The following is a 15046-nucleotide window of genomic DNA, read 5'->3' as shown; positions in this document are numbered from 1 at the left end:
CCTCTTGAAAATCAGATGGCAGGAGGCCGATGGCTTTCAGATGCTCAGGTGTGGCAGCAGAGAGTGACATGATTTCTCCAACAGCTTCATGGAACCCCTCGTTAGCTCCATTTCTTAGCAGGTAGGGTTGTATAGCATATGCCATGTCATACTGGATGTGTCCCATCTCGTGATGGGCCGTCAGGAAGTCATCCATTGTCACCTTCGTGCACATCTTGATCCTGCACATAAATGGGCAAAACTAAAACCAACCTCATCAAATTTTATTCAGTCATCACAGTTGAGTTTTATGGGGTTTTGGTAGCATGGATCATCTTTTCAAGATTTATTCACCAGTGAATCTTGAGTACCTACCTGTTATATCCTAGAAACTGTACTAGGTGCTCTGTATAAAGTGATAGACAGGGCAGAATCCTGTTCTCCTGCTCACAGGCTGGAGTTCCTGGGTGGTGCAAACACTTAACACACTTGGCTGCTAACGGAAAAGATTGAGAAGTTTGAGTCTACCCAGAGGCACCTCAGAAGAAAGGCCTGGCAATCTACCTTGGAAAAATCAGCCACTGGAAATCCTACACAGCGCAGTTGTACTCTGACACAAATGGGGTCACCTTGAGTCAAAATCAACTTGATGGCAACTTGTTTTTTCCTAGTACAGGGGTTGGCAAACTATGGCCTATGGACCAGCTGCCTGTTTTTGTAAATAAAGTTTTATTGGAACACAGCCAAGTACATTTATTTATGTATTGTCTAAGGAGCCCAGGTGGCAAGAGCAGTTTGCCATCGGCTGCTAACCTAAAGGTTGGCAGTTCACATCCACCCAGTGATGCCACAGAAGAAAAGCTTGACATTCTGCTTCTGTGAAGATTACACCAAGAAAACCCTATAGAGCAGTTCTATTCTGTCACATGGGGTCACCATGAGTCAGGGGCCAACTCAATGGCAGCTCACAATAACAACATGGCTACTTTCATGCTACAAGGGCAGAGTTGAGTAGTTGCAACAGAGACCCACAAAGTCTAACCTATCTGTCCCTTTACAGAAAAGCATTGCCAACCATTATTCTAGTTGATGCTGTTGGGGCTCCACCCAGGTCCCAATTTTCAGGCAGATGCACCTATCACCCAGCCATAGGTGCTAAGAACCAACAGCTATTCCCTTCTTCACTGCCCTTGGACAAATGGAAGGTGTGTCAACCAGGAAGTTGTGTTCCCCCCACCTCCTGGGGCAGTTCACAGCCAGTGACTGACTAATGTAGGGGCACAAAGGCTAGTCCTTTTGCCACAAGACAGGACCACTCTATGGTGCGAATCATGCTCCAGAGTGCCTCATGGGATCAGGTGGAGGCAAGTCTCCAGTTGAGACCACAGCCTTGCTCAGCTCCTTCCCCTGCCCCACCCTGCTTCCTTCTCTCTCCTTTTCTCAAGAGCGCTCCTTCAAGGAAGCATTTGCACAAGAATCTCCATCTCAGGCTGTGAAGCCCAACCTAAGGCACTCACAAACCGGCAACCTGGTGATGACTACTCCTCTTTATAGATAAGGAAGCTGAAACTCAAGGTTAAATACTGGCCCATAGCTGCATAGTCATTAAGTGGCACACAAGGGATTCCAAAGCCTGTGCTCATTCCCCCAAGTCACGAAAACCCTCCTTCCCATGCCCTTCATTCTAGCCTAACTTGCTGGCTCCAGTACCCACCCCAGGTCGAGGCTGTCTGCACTGGATCCTGCTGTTCTCCCAGCCCCGTGTCCTCCTTCCATCTCCATCTGTCCAAACCCTTCTCATCTTTCAAACCCAGTTCAAATATCACCCACAAAACCCTGTCTGATCCTACCCCCTATTCCAGGTATGGCCAGTTCTTCTCTCCCAATTCCCCATGACACAATACCTGTGCTCCTCTTCCGATGTGTACCACTTTCTCCCTTTCCCCAGCTTCTCTATTTACCTGTCCTGTCTCACTCACAAGAGGGAAACATTGAGGAGAGGATCAGTGCCTGATGCACACACCCATCTTCCATAAATATTAGCACTGAAACTTTCGAAATGCGGACACCAACATCCCCAAGACCATGCAACTCTAACAGATATATATTACTTCCAAGCAAGGAAGATTATCTAAAGGTTCAAGGTAGGGCCATCCCCTGGTCCTGAGAAAGCCAGGATGTGCCCTCGCAGACTCCCAGCCTTCACTCAAGGAGTTAGCTCGTCTCTTCTGTGCTAAGAGCAGCAGAGAAGGAATCCAAGTCCAACCTCGTTCCTACTGCCATTGTCCCACATCTTAATATCAGTGTGTAAATAAGGGCTGCACTACCTGAAGTCACCCTTCCCCAGGTCCCAGGCTGTGGGATGGCAGACCACTTTTCGGCCATCGCCTGGCTCAGTTAGCATGGAGTTTTCCCAGAATCCTTGAGTCATAGGAGGGAGGCCAACAGACATAAAGAACTTCTCAGCCTCCTTGAATATCTTCGTTGCATTCCAGTCCTGGAAAAAGCAACAGTATTTAATTCCAGCATAAAACAGCAGCATTCTTTCTGTTGGATGTGTACAGTGGCATAAACTTCTTGGATCTAACCTAAGAAATCATCACAAAATTAAGTCAAAGAATTCTATTTTAAACGATTATTTTTTATAGAGAAAAGGTAGAAACAACAACCAGAATGACCCAGTAAATAATGATACTTTTATAGAGTGGAAAATTATGGAGCCATTCAAATTTTATTTATAAAGGATTGCTACTGATGTCATAAAATATTTACAATTTAATAGTATGAGAAGAAGTAGAATTTATAAACTGCTTATGTAGTATAATCTTAATGAGAAAATGCATGGAAAATGTTAACAGAACACGATGAGATTATGCATGCCTTTTTTTGTCTTTTTAGTTTATATCCCAAGTGTAATCATAAACAACCATGACATATTTATTATGACCATTAAAACATAAACATTAGTTTAAAAAAGAAAATTAAAGATTACTCAATTCAAGTCAACTGTCATTGCTTGAGCTCTTTCTCAGGCAAGGCCCTGGGGGAAGATATAAGCAATGAGGTAGACAGATACATAGGTTTTTGGAATTAAGGAAAAAAAAAACCCAGATGTGGCCCAGCAGCTAATGGGCAGTTGGGCTTTGGCTTCATGGTATGTATGGGAGTCTAAATTTTTAGAATGTTCTGGAGTTAGGGAGAAGCAGCAGTAGGCATCTGTCATCCAGCAAACTGCTGGGAGGCAGTATCCCAGGAGCTGACTAAGCCTGTTTAGGAGATAAGACTTACATTGAGCAAACTAAGTTTGTGTCATCGGCAGACACCTCATTAATCACTTTTACTGACACAGAAAACTTCCTCTCATTTCAAGGTTGAGTCAAGACTTGTTTTTCTCTTATGACAGCCCTGAGGATGGCACGGGACATGAAACTATGGGATTGTTTTGTCTGTTGGTTTACTATAAGCCTTTAAAGTCTTAATGTCAGGTAATATTGGTATTGATGAGTATGGCATTCTTAAGTAGAATGAAAGTATACCAAAATAGTACAGACTAGTAATTCAGCAGTTAATAAAAAATCCTCACCAAAAGGCAGAAAATGCAGAACAAAATTTCAAATTCTCATGGAATCCAGACTTTCTGGAGTGATTGAGGCCAGATAAACCCCCAAAACTATTGTTCTGAGATAATTTTTAAACCTTAAACCAAAAATATTCCCCAAAGTCTTCTTTAAACCAAACAATAAATTTACCTTAATTAGTAAGGAATATCTGCATTGAGCATTGTGTTCTTTTAAAGAACTATCTATATTTGGAATCAAATTGACAACAGCAACTCGAAAAGTTAGAAGCTTAGGGGCGTTTATGTTAACGGTGGAAGAATAATTCGGGAAGGGAGGGTGAGAATGGTTGCGCAACTTGAAAAATGTGATCAATGTCGTTCAATTGTACATGTAGAAATTGTTGAATTGGTGTATGCTTTGCTGTGTATATTTTCACAACAGCAAAAAATAAAATTAATTATTTTTAAAAATTCTAAAACTTTACATGAAAATACCAATTAGTTGAGAAGTTAAAAAGCACTCTAAGGAACTATCAATGCCAAAAGCAAATTGGTATCAACAATGCTGAAAAAAATCTATTGAATGAATAGAAAACTCGACTGGAAATATTAGGCCCTCAGAGCTCAAACCTTAGTTGTCCCTGACTCTCTTTGTGACTATGGGCAAATCATTTTACCTGAGCCACTGTTTCTTCATCTACAACATGGAACTATCACAATGCCTGCCCTGATGGTCTCTTAGGTTTGTTGTAAGGATAACATTAGGAGAGATGGTGGACGTGGAAACACTTTGGAAAGGCTAGGGAGCTACATAAAGGTAGGCCTCTACTGCCGCTCAACTGAGATGGGGCTACGACAGCCGCATGCTTATCTCACCCCCTCGTTGGGGAAAACTGGCCTCAATCTGTAAAACAAGAGTTTGGAGGCCCTTGCAGTTGCATGTTTTTATTCTACAGTGGACATTTCCCAACAGTATGTTATGTATACAACGGTGTTCACTGCAATGTTACTTACAGATTTGAAACCATTAACAAGCAAAGGTCCAGCAATGCAGTAACAGTTAATTGGTACAGCCACCCTAAGAAATTGTACATAGCCAATAAAAGGATGACTAGGAAGTCTACTCAGAAAGGTAGAATTTTAGCTCAATAAAGAAAAAATGCATAATTATAATTGTAGTATGATTCCATCAATGGAAGGAGATACAGAGAAGTTAAACAATTATACCAACACGGTAAAATAAAGGTGATTTTAAAATTATTTTAAAGATTCATAGTATTTTTAACAATAATTTTTAAAACAATGTGTAAAAATCTTCTGTTATCTTTGTTTTTTTTTTAACTATTCACAGAGATTAGTGATTGTTATGGCTTGAATTGTGTCCCCCCAAAATGTGTATCAGCTTGGTTAGCCCATGATTTCCAGTATTGTGTGATCGTCCACCATTTTGTGATCTGATGTGATTATCCTATGTAAATCATAGGATATCCTAGTAAAGCCTAGCCTCTACGATGTTAATGGGAACCCTGGTGGCATAGTGATTAAGAGCTACTGCTGCTCACCAAAATGTCAGCAGTTCAAATTCACCAGTAGCTCCTTGAAAACCCTGTGGGCAGTTCTACTCTGTCCTATAGGTTCACTATGAGTCGGAATCAACTCTACAGCAATGGGTTTATGATGTTAATGAGGCAGGACTGAGTCTACAGGATTAGGTTGTATCTTGAGTCAATCTTTTTTGAGATAATAAAAGAGAAAATTAAGCAGAGAGGAGAGGGACCTCACACCACCAAGAAAAGCGCCGGGAGTGGGTCACGTCCTTTGAACCTCAGGGTCCCTGTGCTGAGAAGCTCCTAGACCACGGAAGATAGATGACAAGGACCTCCCCCCAGAACCAACAGAGGGAGAAAGGCTTTCCCTGGAGCTGGTGCCCTGAATTCGGACTTCTAGCTGCCTACACTATGAGGAATAAACTTCTCTTTGTTAAAGCCATCCACTTGTGATATTTCTGTTATAGCAGCACTAGATAACTAAGACAGTAACTGATCACCTCACAATGACTAACTTTGGAAAGAGTGATGCCAGCTAGCTGCTGATTCCACATCTTTCTGCTTACTGGAAACTTCAGGGCATCTCCATTTTGAACACCTCTCAAAAAGATCAACACCATACCTGTACTTGAGGTCACTGACATTATAAACTACTTTTCCATGAAAAGACAGCTACATGGGAGAAATAAATTTAAATAACCTGGAAATGTTTTCATTTATGTGGTTTCAAATACAAAAGATAAGAACAGAAGGCCTGCATAAAAAGAAATGAAGTTGAGAACTTAGATTTGGTTTTTAAGGCCTCGTCTTCCTACCTGTTTCACCATCGCCTCAGTAACATCTATGTTTGGTTTGTGTCCAAAGGGGACTGTCAAAGGGTACAGATTTGTCCAAAATCTACCCCACATATCACCTAGTTAAAAAAAAAAAAAAAGAAGTTTCAGTTAACATATAACAAAGACAGTAGAAATACAGACCCAATTTTACATAGTGCATAAGGCTGGATGGGTAAGCAAGTCAAAATATTCTAGATTTAATCCACTTTCTGCCCTTCCCTTTCACTACCTCTTTTTCCCTCTCTTCTTTTAAATTTTCAGTACTTGTTTCTTCTTCTATCTATTCTAAAAAGTCTAAACGGCAAAAGATTATGTGGTTAGTCAAACCTCGTCAGTGAATTGTCCCAGTTTCTCCCATCTCAAATTATGATTCAAAGGCCCAATTTATTAAATACATGGAAATCAAAGCTACTTTAGATTAGAACCAAAAAACCAAACCCATTGTCATCAAGTCAATTCTGACTCATAGCGACCCTACAGAACAGAGTAGAACTGCCCCATACAGTTTCCAAGGAGCTCCTGGTGGATTCTAACTGCCAACCTTTTGGTTAGCAGCTGAACTCTTAACTACTACGCCACCAGGATTTCCATAGATCAGAAAGTATATGAGCCACCATCCACAAAATACCACAAACTAAACTATTAAAAATGTCTAGTATTGATTCAAGAGATTGTATAGGCTTATCACTCAGGAACTTCTACTATAGTAACTAAGGTTCACTTTTGCTACTGTAGGTGTACCTGGGTGGTGCAAATGGTTAAGTGCTCGACTACTAGCTGAAAGTTTGGCAGCTCCAACCCACCCAGATGCGCCTCAGAAGATAGACCTAGAAATCTGCTTCTGAAAGGTCACAGCTTTGGAAACCCTATGGAGTGGTTCTGCTCTGCACACATGGGGTCACCATGAGTTGGAATCAACTCCATGACAACTAACACAGTAATACACTTAACTGGGTGATTTAAAAAATTCATGTTTTAAAAGATGAAATTTAATAGAGATAAATGTGAAGCCTGTTGCTTAAATTTTAAAGAAAAACCTATCCGTCATGGAAGTCCATATGTAAAAGACTGAAATGGGAACCAATAAATAATATGGCATGGCTCCTAAAATCAAATGTGACCTTAGGCTAAATCAACAGACTTATATTGTCTAGAACAAAAACAGTCATGGTACCATTTTCCTCTATGTCGGGCAAACCTCATCTAGAGTAACTGTTCAGCCTGGACATGACATCTGAACATCTGAAAAGGGACACTGACAACGTATAGCTCATCCAAAGGAGAACAATTGGGGAAAATGGGATTTTGAGGAATGGTTGAAACTCTGTATGGGACATTTAACTTGAAAAAAAGAAGAGTGCATACATGATGATAATAATAGTCACTAAAATGTATTCAGCACATAGTCTTGTGCCAGGTATTATGCTGAATTTTATGTGTTTATCTCCAAATATCTGGAAGTCCGTCTTGTAGAAGAATCAACATATTCTGGGTAACCAGAATTAGGAGTAATGAATTGAAGGCTTTAGAGGGGTGTTGATTCAGTTCCACATAAGGTAGAACTATCTTATAATTGGTGCCATCTAACAATTGATTGGTCTACCTTAGAAGGAAGGAAGAGCCTTATCACATCAGACATGTTTAAGCAGAAACTAAATTATTGAACATAACCTGTACAGAGGATTTCTAATTACTTTAGAGTAAAAAGACTCCATAGGTCCTTCATCTATATTCTCTCTTGCTCACAGACATGATGTTTGGCTATGGAGTAGAATTAGCTACAAGGAACTTAGCTCAACTGCAGCAAGAATGCTATTATATGCATGGCATGGAATTTCTGAACACTGATAGGTTTGGCTGATAGCCAAAATGTCGGCAGTTTGAATCCACCAGGCGCTCCTTGGAAACCCTATGGGGCAGTTCTACTCTGTCCTATAGGGTTGCTATGAGTCGTAATCGACTCTATGGCAACGTGTAAGGGATATGTTATTTGGCCTCAGCTGCTGGGGTCAGGGAGGGGACATGGCCACTCCCTGATGGAGAAGGAGGAGGGCTTGATAAAGAGCCCCAGATCTTGGGTGGTCTACAAAGGCTCAGTGGCAGGATTCAAAGTTCTGGATCGCTGATTCTCCTCCTAAGTTGGGCTTCTTCCTTCAAGATGAAGAAGACTTCATTCATTACTCAAATGATTCCAAGACACGCACTCTTCAGCAAGAGTAATTAGCGCAGTCTAAAATGAACTTCCCAAGCTTTCACTGAGGCTACACCTTAGTTCTGGAAAGCCTTCCTCTCACGCTAACCACCTCCTGCCTACCACGTTTCTTTCCTCTAACAATACCATGCTGAAATCTCAAACCAACTTCAGTAGTAGAAACCACCTTTCCCCATTTCCACTCTTATTTGAACATGGAATTATTTCTTTTGTTATCTTAAATAATCCCTTTATCCTTCAGGTTGTAGCCAACATAATAACTCTTTATATATAAAATCACGTAATGCAATAGAGGATGATTAAAATGGCCTTTCTGTTGAAAAAAGCCCTTTCAAAATGTGATTTCTATGATGTTACTAATTTTTTTCAGTCACAGACTTTTCCAAATGTTTTATTTTGGGCCTTACTCCAAAAGACTATTTTATTGATACAAATAACAAAGAGCCAAATACTCAAAGAAATTTCTAGTGTTTCTTACCAAGCAAATGGGCAGGGAGGCATCCAGTCTGATTGATTCTGTTAGGGTAGACGTCCATCAACTTTCTCCTCACATAGGCATGCAGATGTTCATATAATGGTTTAATCTGAAAAGTCCAGAAAGTTTAAGACCAAATGTGCAGATTGCAATTTCCAATCCCAAATCCCCAACACTAGATACAGGAGCTCCTTTAGACAATTAGAATTTCCCTAAAGAGTGAGGAAAAGTTTTCTTCTCTCAAATAGTCTGAAGAGTTCAAGAGCATTCCTTCTTCTCAGGTGGTATTAATGATGACTGGCTTCACTGCATGAAGCAAGAAAGTCACCTAGAGGAACACAAGGTCCCAAAATGACAGCAGATACAAAAAAAAAAAAAATCATTTTAAGATGCTACCTACTTCCTTTTAAAAAATTGAGGTATAATGGGATCAAAATGACAAAGCAACTCGAAAGATTAGATAGGAACCTTAGGGGGCAGTGAATTTATGTTAATGGGGAAGGAACAACTCAGAAAAGGGGATGAGAATGATTGCACAACTTGAAGAATGCAATCAATGTCACTGAATCGTACATGTAGAAACTGTTGAACTGGTGTATGTTCTGCTGTGTATACAAAAAATGAAATAAATTTTTAAAAAACTTAATCAAGGATGAAAAAGAATTGAGGTGTAATTTACATTCCATAAAATTCATCCATTTTAAGGGTACAATTTCCTGGGTTTTAGTAAATTTATGTGCAGTTGTTGAACCATAACACCATCACCAACACCCCAAAAAGTTTTCTGTACCCTTTTGCAGTTAATTACAGTCTCATTCCCAGCCCCAAGTTATCACTGAACTCATTTCTGTCTCTGTAGTTTTGCCTATTCTGGACATTTCATATAAATGGAATAATACAATATGTGGTCTTTTGTGTTTTGCTTCTTTCACTTAGCATAATGTTTTTGGAGGTTCATCCATGTTGTTGCATATATCAACAGTTCATTCTTTTTTTTATTAGTGGATAGTATTCCAATGTGTGGATATGTTGTAATTTGTTTATCCATTCACCAGTTGAAGGACAGTTGGGTTGTTTTCACTTTCTGGCTATTATAAATAATGCTATGAACATCCATGTATAAATCTTTGTGAGGACACATGTTTTCATTTCTCTTGGGTAGTTACCTAGGAGTGGAAGAGCTGGGTCATATGGTAAGTATGTGTTTAATTTTTAAAAGAAACTGCCAAACTATTTTCCAAAGTGGCTATATTATTTTGCATATCTATCAGCTCTGTATAAGAGTTCCAGTTTCTTCACATCTTTGCCAGCACTTGATATTGTCAATCTTGTTGATCATAGCCATTCTGGTGGGTGTGTAGTGGATTCTCACCATGATTTTAATTTGCATTTCTCCAATGAGTTTTTTCTTGCTTATTTGCCATTTGTTTAATTTCTTTGATGAAGTACTTACTCAAATCTTTTATCCATTTCTTTTTTTGGAGGGTTTTTTGCTCTACTTCCATTTTTGACAGCTCTACTCGGCTATGGCTGTGACAGAGTAGCCAGCAATCACGTAAGAAGTTTGAAGGGGCAGGGACAAAGGGGAGACATGAAAGTAAAAATGAAGGATGAGAGGGACACTGGGAAATACCCATGGGACACTTCTGCTCATAGGACTCTCCCTTCCCCATGAAGGTTTCCTTAGACAAAAGGCTAAGGAAATAATGGTGTCAATTGTCCTGAGAAAGGAAGCAAAGCCTGTGGTTCTGCCAATGAAGGAAGGCAGTGCCAACACCAAGTAGCTCATGAAGACCATTCCTTCTGATAATCTTTCTAAGGGTAATTGCGGACCAGTTTCTGGAAAGAGGAGGAAAGCAGAGGTAGAAAGACCAGCTGTGAAAGAAGTCGATCCTCCTCTGCCCGAGTTGCCCCATTGTTCTCTATAATCCCTTCAAGCTCTAATACTCCATGACTCCACAGGACCAGGGAATGGCAGACCAGTGTGTTAAGAACAAGCTGGAATTCCTTCAGTCACTCTTGCATCTTCCGGTGAACTGCCCCACGTCTGCCTCTGCGTACAGTGCCTAGGTTACCTGTGCAAAAGTCTCTTCCACATCTTTAATCAGCTGGCTGCGGTCATAGTTATCTGCTTCGTAATCTCCTCTCCAATAATCCCCGTAGTCCTCATAACCTTTTTTAAAAAAAGAGGAGGGGAGGAAGAGGGGAACGTAAAGAAAGAAAGAGAGAAAACACAATATACATAAATTAGCCTTATGGGGAAGTTAAATCTGAAAGTTTATCACATTTTTGTTGTGCTTCTAAACATCAACTCAAGGGGAAGCAAGCGAATAACAACAGCAGCTAGTATCTGTTAAACACTCAGCTGCTAACCGAAGGAAGGGTTGGTGATTCAAACCCACCCAGCGGCTCTGCGGGAGAAAGACCTGGCGATCTGCTCCCCTAAAGACTACAGCTAGAAAACCTTATGGGGCAGTTCTACTCTGAGTTGAAAATCAGCTCAACAGCGCCCACCAACAACATCTCATTTAATAAGCACAAAACCCCACAAAAGTATCATTATTATAACCACCTGTGCACAGATTGGTCCCTGTGTTTGTGCTAGAATAGTAATCAAAAGTTGGCAGTTCAAACCCACCCAGCAGCACAGCGGAAGAAAGGTCTGATAATCTGCTTCTGTAAAGATTACAACCAAGAAAACCCTAAGGAACTCAGTTCTGCTGTATTACATGGGGCCACCATGAGTCTGAATTGACTTGACAGCAATGAGTTTTGATTTTTGGTTTTACTGTGCAGATTAACAGTCTGCTCTTAGAGAGATGAAGTCACTTGTCCAAGGTCACACAGCTGGTAAGGGGCGAAGGTGCATTCCTAGTCTCTTAACCCTGGGTCTCGACCCTCTCCATAGGTCAGTTTGGATCTTCAACTTTAAAACACCTGATTGGATCTCTGAATCATTTCATTTTGGTTTTGCTCGGTGCCTGATATTTTTAGATTTGACCCAACTCATCATAGACCTTGCCATCTTGGGCCTGTTTTGTTTTGCAGATTATGTGCAAATCGTATGCGTGTGAGCTCATCTTGAAACTTGAGCTTGTGTTAGGGTATCAGCTAATCCAGTTTGCAAATGCATTTCAGTAATTTTTACTTTTTCAGACACATTGACAATGGACAATCAGGCAAATGAGGAGGGAAATAAATATTTGGATGGAAGGATAGGCAGGATATTATTATGTTTTTAATTGTTGACCAGCTACTGTCTCCAGCTTGCCTATAGCTTGAGAATATGGGGTTAAGTGACAGTGGAAGAAATTTAGAAAGAACAGACAAAAAAATTCTTCCTTACTCAGCCCCAGGAGGCTGTGAATCACCAAAGCATGAAGTTGGTTATAATGCGGTGACTTCAGCTCATTATTCAGGCAGGAGCATAAGTTAAGGAATACAGAAATGCCCCCCATGTTAAGATTTTTATGACCAAGTGATTTGAGTTATAATTTGTTGTGTTGTTGTTGGGTGCTGGAAACACTGGTGGCACAGTGGTTAAGTGCTACTGCTACTAACCAAAAGGTTGGCAGTTTGAATCCACCAGGCCCTCCGTGGGAACTCTATGGGGCAGTTCTACTCTGTCCTATAGGGTCGCTATGAGTCAAAATCGACTCGACTGCAATGGGTTTGTTTTTTGTTTTTGTTTTGTTTTTGGTTTTGTTGGATGCCATCGAGCCAATTTTCCACTCATAGCGACCCCATGTGACAGAGTAGAACCACCCCATATGGTTTTCTTGGCTGTAATCTTCAGGGAAGCAGACGGTCAGGTTTTTCTCCCATGGAGCCACTGGATGTGTTCAAACCTCCAACCTTTCTGTTAGCAGCCAAGCACTTAACCATTGTGCCATCAGAGCTCCTTGAGTTATAATTACAAATGCAGAAAAGAATTGGTTTGCAGCCTAAACGAATCTGATTTTTTTCCTTCTGGGAAAACACCCTGAGGTAGGCACCCAAATGACCCTTGAGAGTGAGCTGTGGCCAGGTGGAGGGTTAGGTGAGGGGCAGGGTTCCTCTCTCTCATCATTCCTGAGACAAGGAATCTCCATTCAATCTCCAGACTCCCTGGGGAGCCCTTGGAGGCCTGAGACCTTCCTAGAAAACTGCTTCATTTGAGGTTCTATAGAAGACTTTCACTGCTGAGCTCTCTAAACTGTAGAATGTCAAGGCACCTTTTCCCATTTCCCAGTGGCTTCTTCTTGAGAAGGAGCCCTGGTGGTGCAGTGATTAAGAGCTTGGCTGCTAACCAAAAGGTCAGCAGTTTGAACCCACCAGCTGCTCCTTGGAAACCCTATGGGGCAGTTCTACTCTGTCCTATAGAGTTCTACTATGAGTTTGAATTGACTTGGTGGCAACAGGTTTGTTGTTGTTTTTGCTTCTTCTTGAGATGGGTACCCCAAATTACTCAGCAGATGATCCTTAATTTAGGGGTACCCCTGGTGTCAAAGGGCAGGTTTGGGCATTCATGAGAACTAGCCCTGTGACCCATTGAGAGCTCCAGGACCTCTAAAAACAAAACAAAAAAAAATGAACAAACTCATTGCTGTTGAGTGGATTCCAACTCATGCAGACCCCACATGTTACAAAGTAGAACCACCCCATAATGTTTTCTTGACTGTAATCTTTACAAAAGCAGATCATGAGGCCTTCCATGCTGTCACTTGGTGGGTTCAAACTGCCAACTTTTGATTAGTAGCTGAGTGCTAACCATTTGTGCCACCAAGGGACCTGCCAGGACCTCTGAGACCAGGAAACTTACCATTCCCTCTTGCCATCTCATTTTTCAGGTCCACATACTCTTCATATAATGGCCTCAGCTGCCTGCCAACTTCAGACCTCCAGCCTTCCCAAGCCCACAGCCTCTGGTCGTAATCTGTGCTGTTTTCCATTATGTGATCCAAGCCTGTTATCCGCAAAGCACCCATAAACACCATTTCAATAAACATGCATTTGTGGAATTTTTATTTTTAAACAGTCACATGAACTTTAAAGAGTTAAAAGTAAGACTAGCAGATAGCAAGTTCAGAAAGTTGTTTTAAAAACCTCATTGTTCATTTCTTCACCCTTATTATAGTTCCAAAATATGCCTGCAGAGGATATACTGCATTTCAAATTATTTAATCATTAACTTAATGAAATTACTTGTATGTGACAAAATTTACAGTGAGATTTTGTTAGAAGTTAAAAGAGCATCTATGTGCTGAAACACATGTATTCGAAATCTTATCACCTTTGGATTATCTCCATAAGATAACTTTTAGAACTTGGGAGAAAAAAGTAAATTTCATAATCACTCCTCAAAGTGAATAACGGGGGCAGCGGTGGTTCAGTGGTAAATTCTTGACCTTCATGCTGGAGACCACCCGGGTTCAATTCCAGCCAATTCACCTCGTGTGCAGCCACCACTTGACTGGCACTGGAAGCGTGCATGTTGCTATGATGCGGAACAGGCTTCAGCAGAGCTTCCAGACTATGACAGGCTAGGAAGAAAGGCCTGGCAATCTACTTCAGAAAATCAGCCACTGAAATCCCTATGGATCACAATGGTCCAGTCTGCAACTGATCACGGGGTGGTGCAGGACCTGGTAGCGTTTTGTTTTGTAGTGCATGGGGTTGCCATGAGTCAGGGGCTAACTCGATGGCAGCTAACAACAACAACAACTCAAAATGAATAACCTACCTGGTTCAAGTAATAAACACTCCTGTGGATTGTTTGGATTACAAGTTTTTCCAGTACTGTAGATGGTGCTCATTGCATTGAGAATTGTGCTCAACTGCAAATTAAAGATAATAAGCAATGTAAAAAGAGAAAATATCCTAAAGAGAATGCTAATATAAAATGTCCTTTTTGACCATGTGATTTTTTTATGCTCCCATTTCTTCCTGTATGTAGGGAGGAATATCTCCCTTGTTCCATTTCCCTACTGTCCATTAGCTCCAGAAGGGAGAACCAAGAGGTGACTCACTTTACATTCAATAGTGGGAGGATGCGTCTATGTCTTAAAGAAACCCATGCTTGGAGCTGCTGTCCTGGGAAGAGGCGAACCACCCATTCCTGAACTGAAGCTGTTAGCTACTTGTTAAGGGAGTTGCAGGGGAGAGTTAAGAATCAAAAGGGAGAAGGATTAGACAAAGTACAAGGATTCTCAAGCTTGGCACAATGACCTTTTGGACGATGATAATTCTTTGTGTTGGGAGGCTTTCTGTGCACTGTAGGATGTTTAGCAGCATTCCTACCCACTAGGTGCCAATCACACCTCCCAGTTGTGACAACCAAAATTTGCCAAATGTCCCCAGAACCACTGACATAGATTAAGTGTATTCTTCAGACAGCCTGGTCTTCAGGAATATGACATGCAAGGGTGTCCATACGCACCAGATGGCCTGAGGCAATCC

The 15046-nt window shown here is 41.1% G+C and overlaps 1 protein-coding gene across 2 annotated transcripts in view; it reads right to left on the bottom strand.

Annotated features, from left to right (window-relative positions):
- Nucleotides 1-15046, bottom strand: part of ACE2 (angiotensin converting enzyme 2) — a 45303-nt gene that overhangs the window by 17662 nt on the left and 12595 nt on the right. For both annotated transcript variants that reach the window (XM_049873364.1, XM_049873365.1), the window contains exons 3-9: nt 14331-14424; nt 13410-13553; nt 10684-10781; nt 8612-8717; nt 5901-5998; nt 2307-2476; nt 1-221 (exon numbers count right to left, since the gene is read on the bottom strand). The exon at nt 1-221 is cut by the window's left edge and continues 6 nt beyond it. In XM_049873364.1, coding sequence (XP_049729321.1) covers nt 1-221; nt 2307-2476; nt 5901-5998; nt 8612-8717; nt 10684-10781; nt 13410-13553; nt 14331-14424 — 931 coding nt within the window. The remainder of the gene's footprint in view (nt 222-2306; nt 2477-5900; nt 5999-8611; nt 8718-10683; nt 10782-13409; nt 13554-14330; nt 14425-15046) is intronic.

Source organism: Elephas maximus, chromosome X (assembly GCF_024166365.1).
Source record: "Elephas maximus indicus isolate mEleMax1 chromosome X, mEleMax1 primary haplotype, whole genome shotgun sequence".
Taxonomy (NCBI): domain Eukaryota; kingdom Metazoa; phylum Chordata; class Mammalia; order Proboscidea; family Elephantidae; genus Elephas; species Elephas maximus.
Note: the sequence above shows the minus strand (reverse complement) of the source record. Positions and strands in the feature narration are given on the sequence as shown.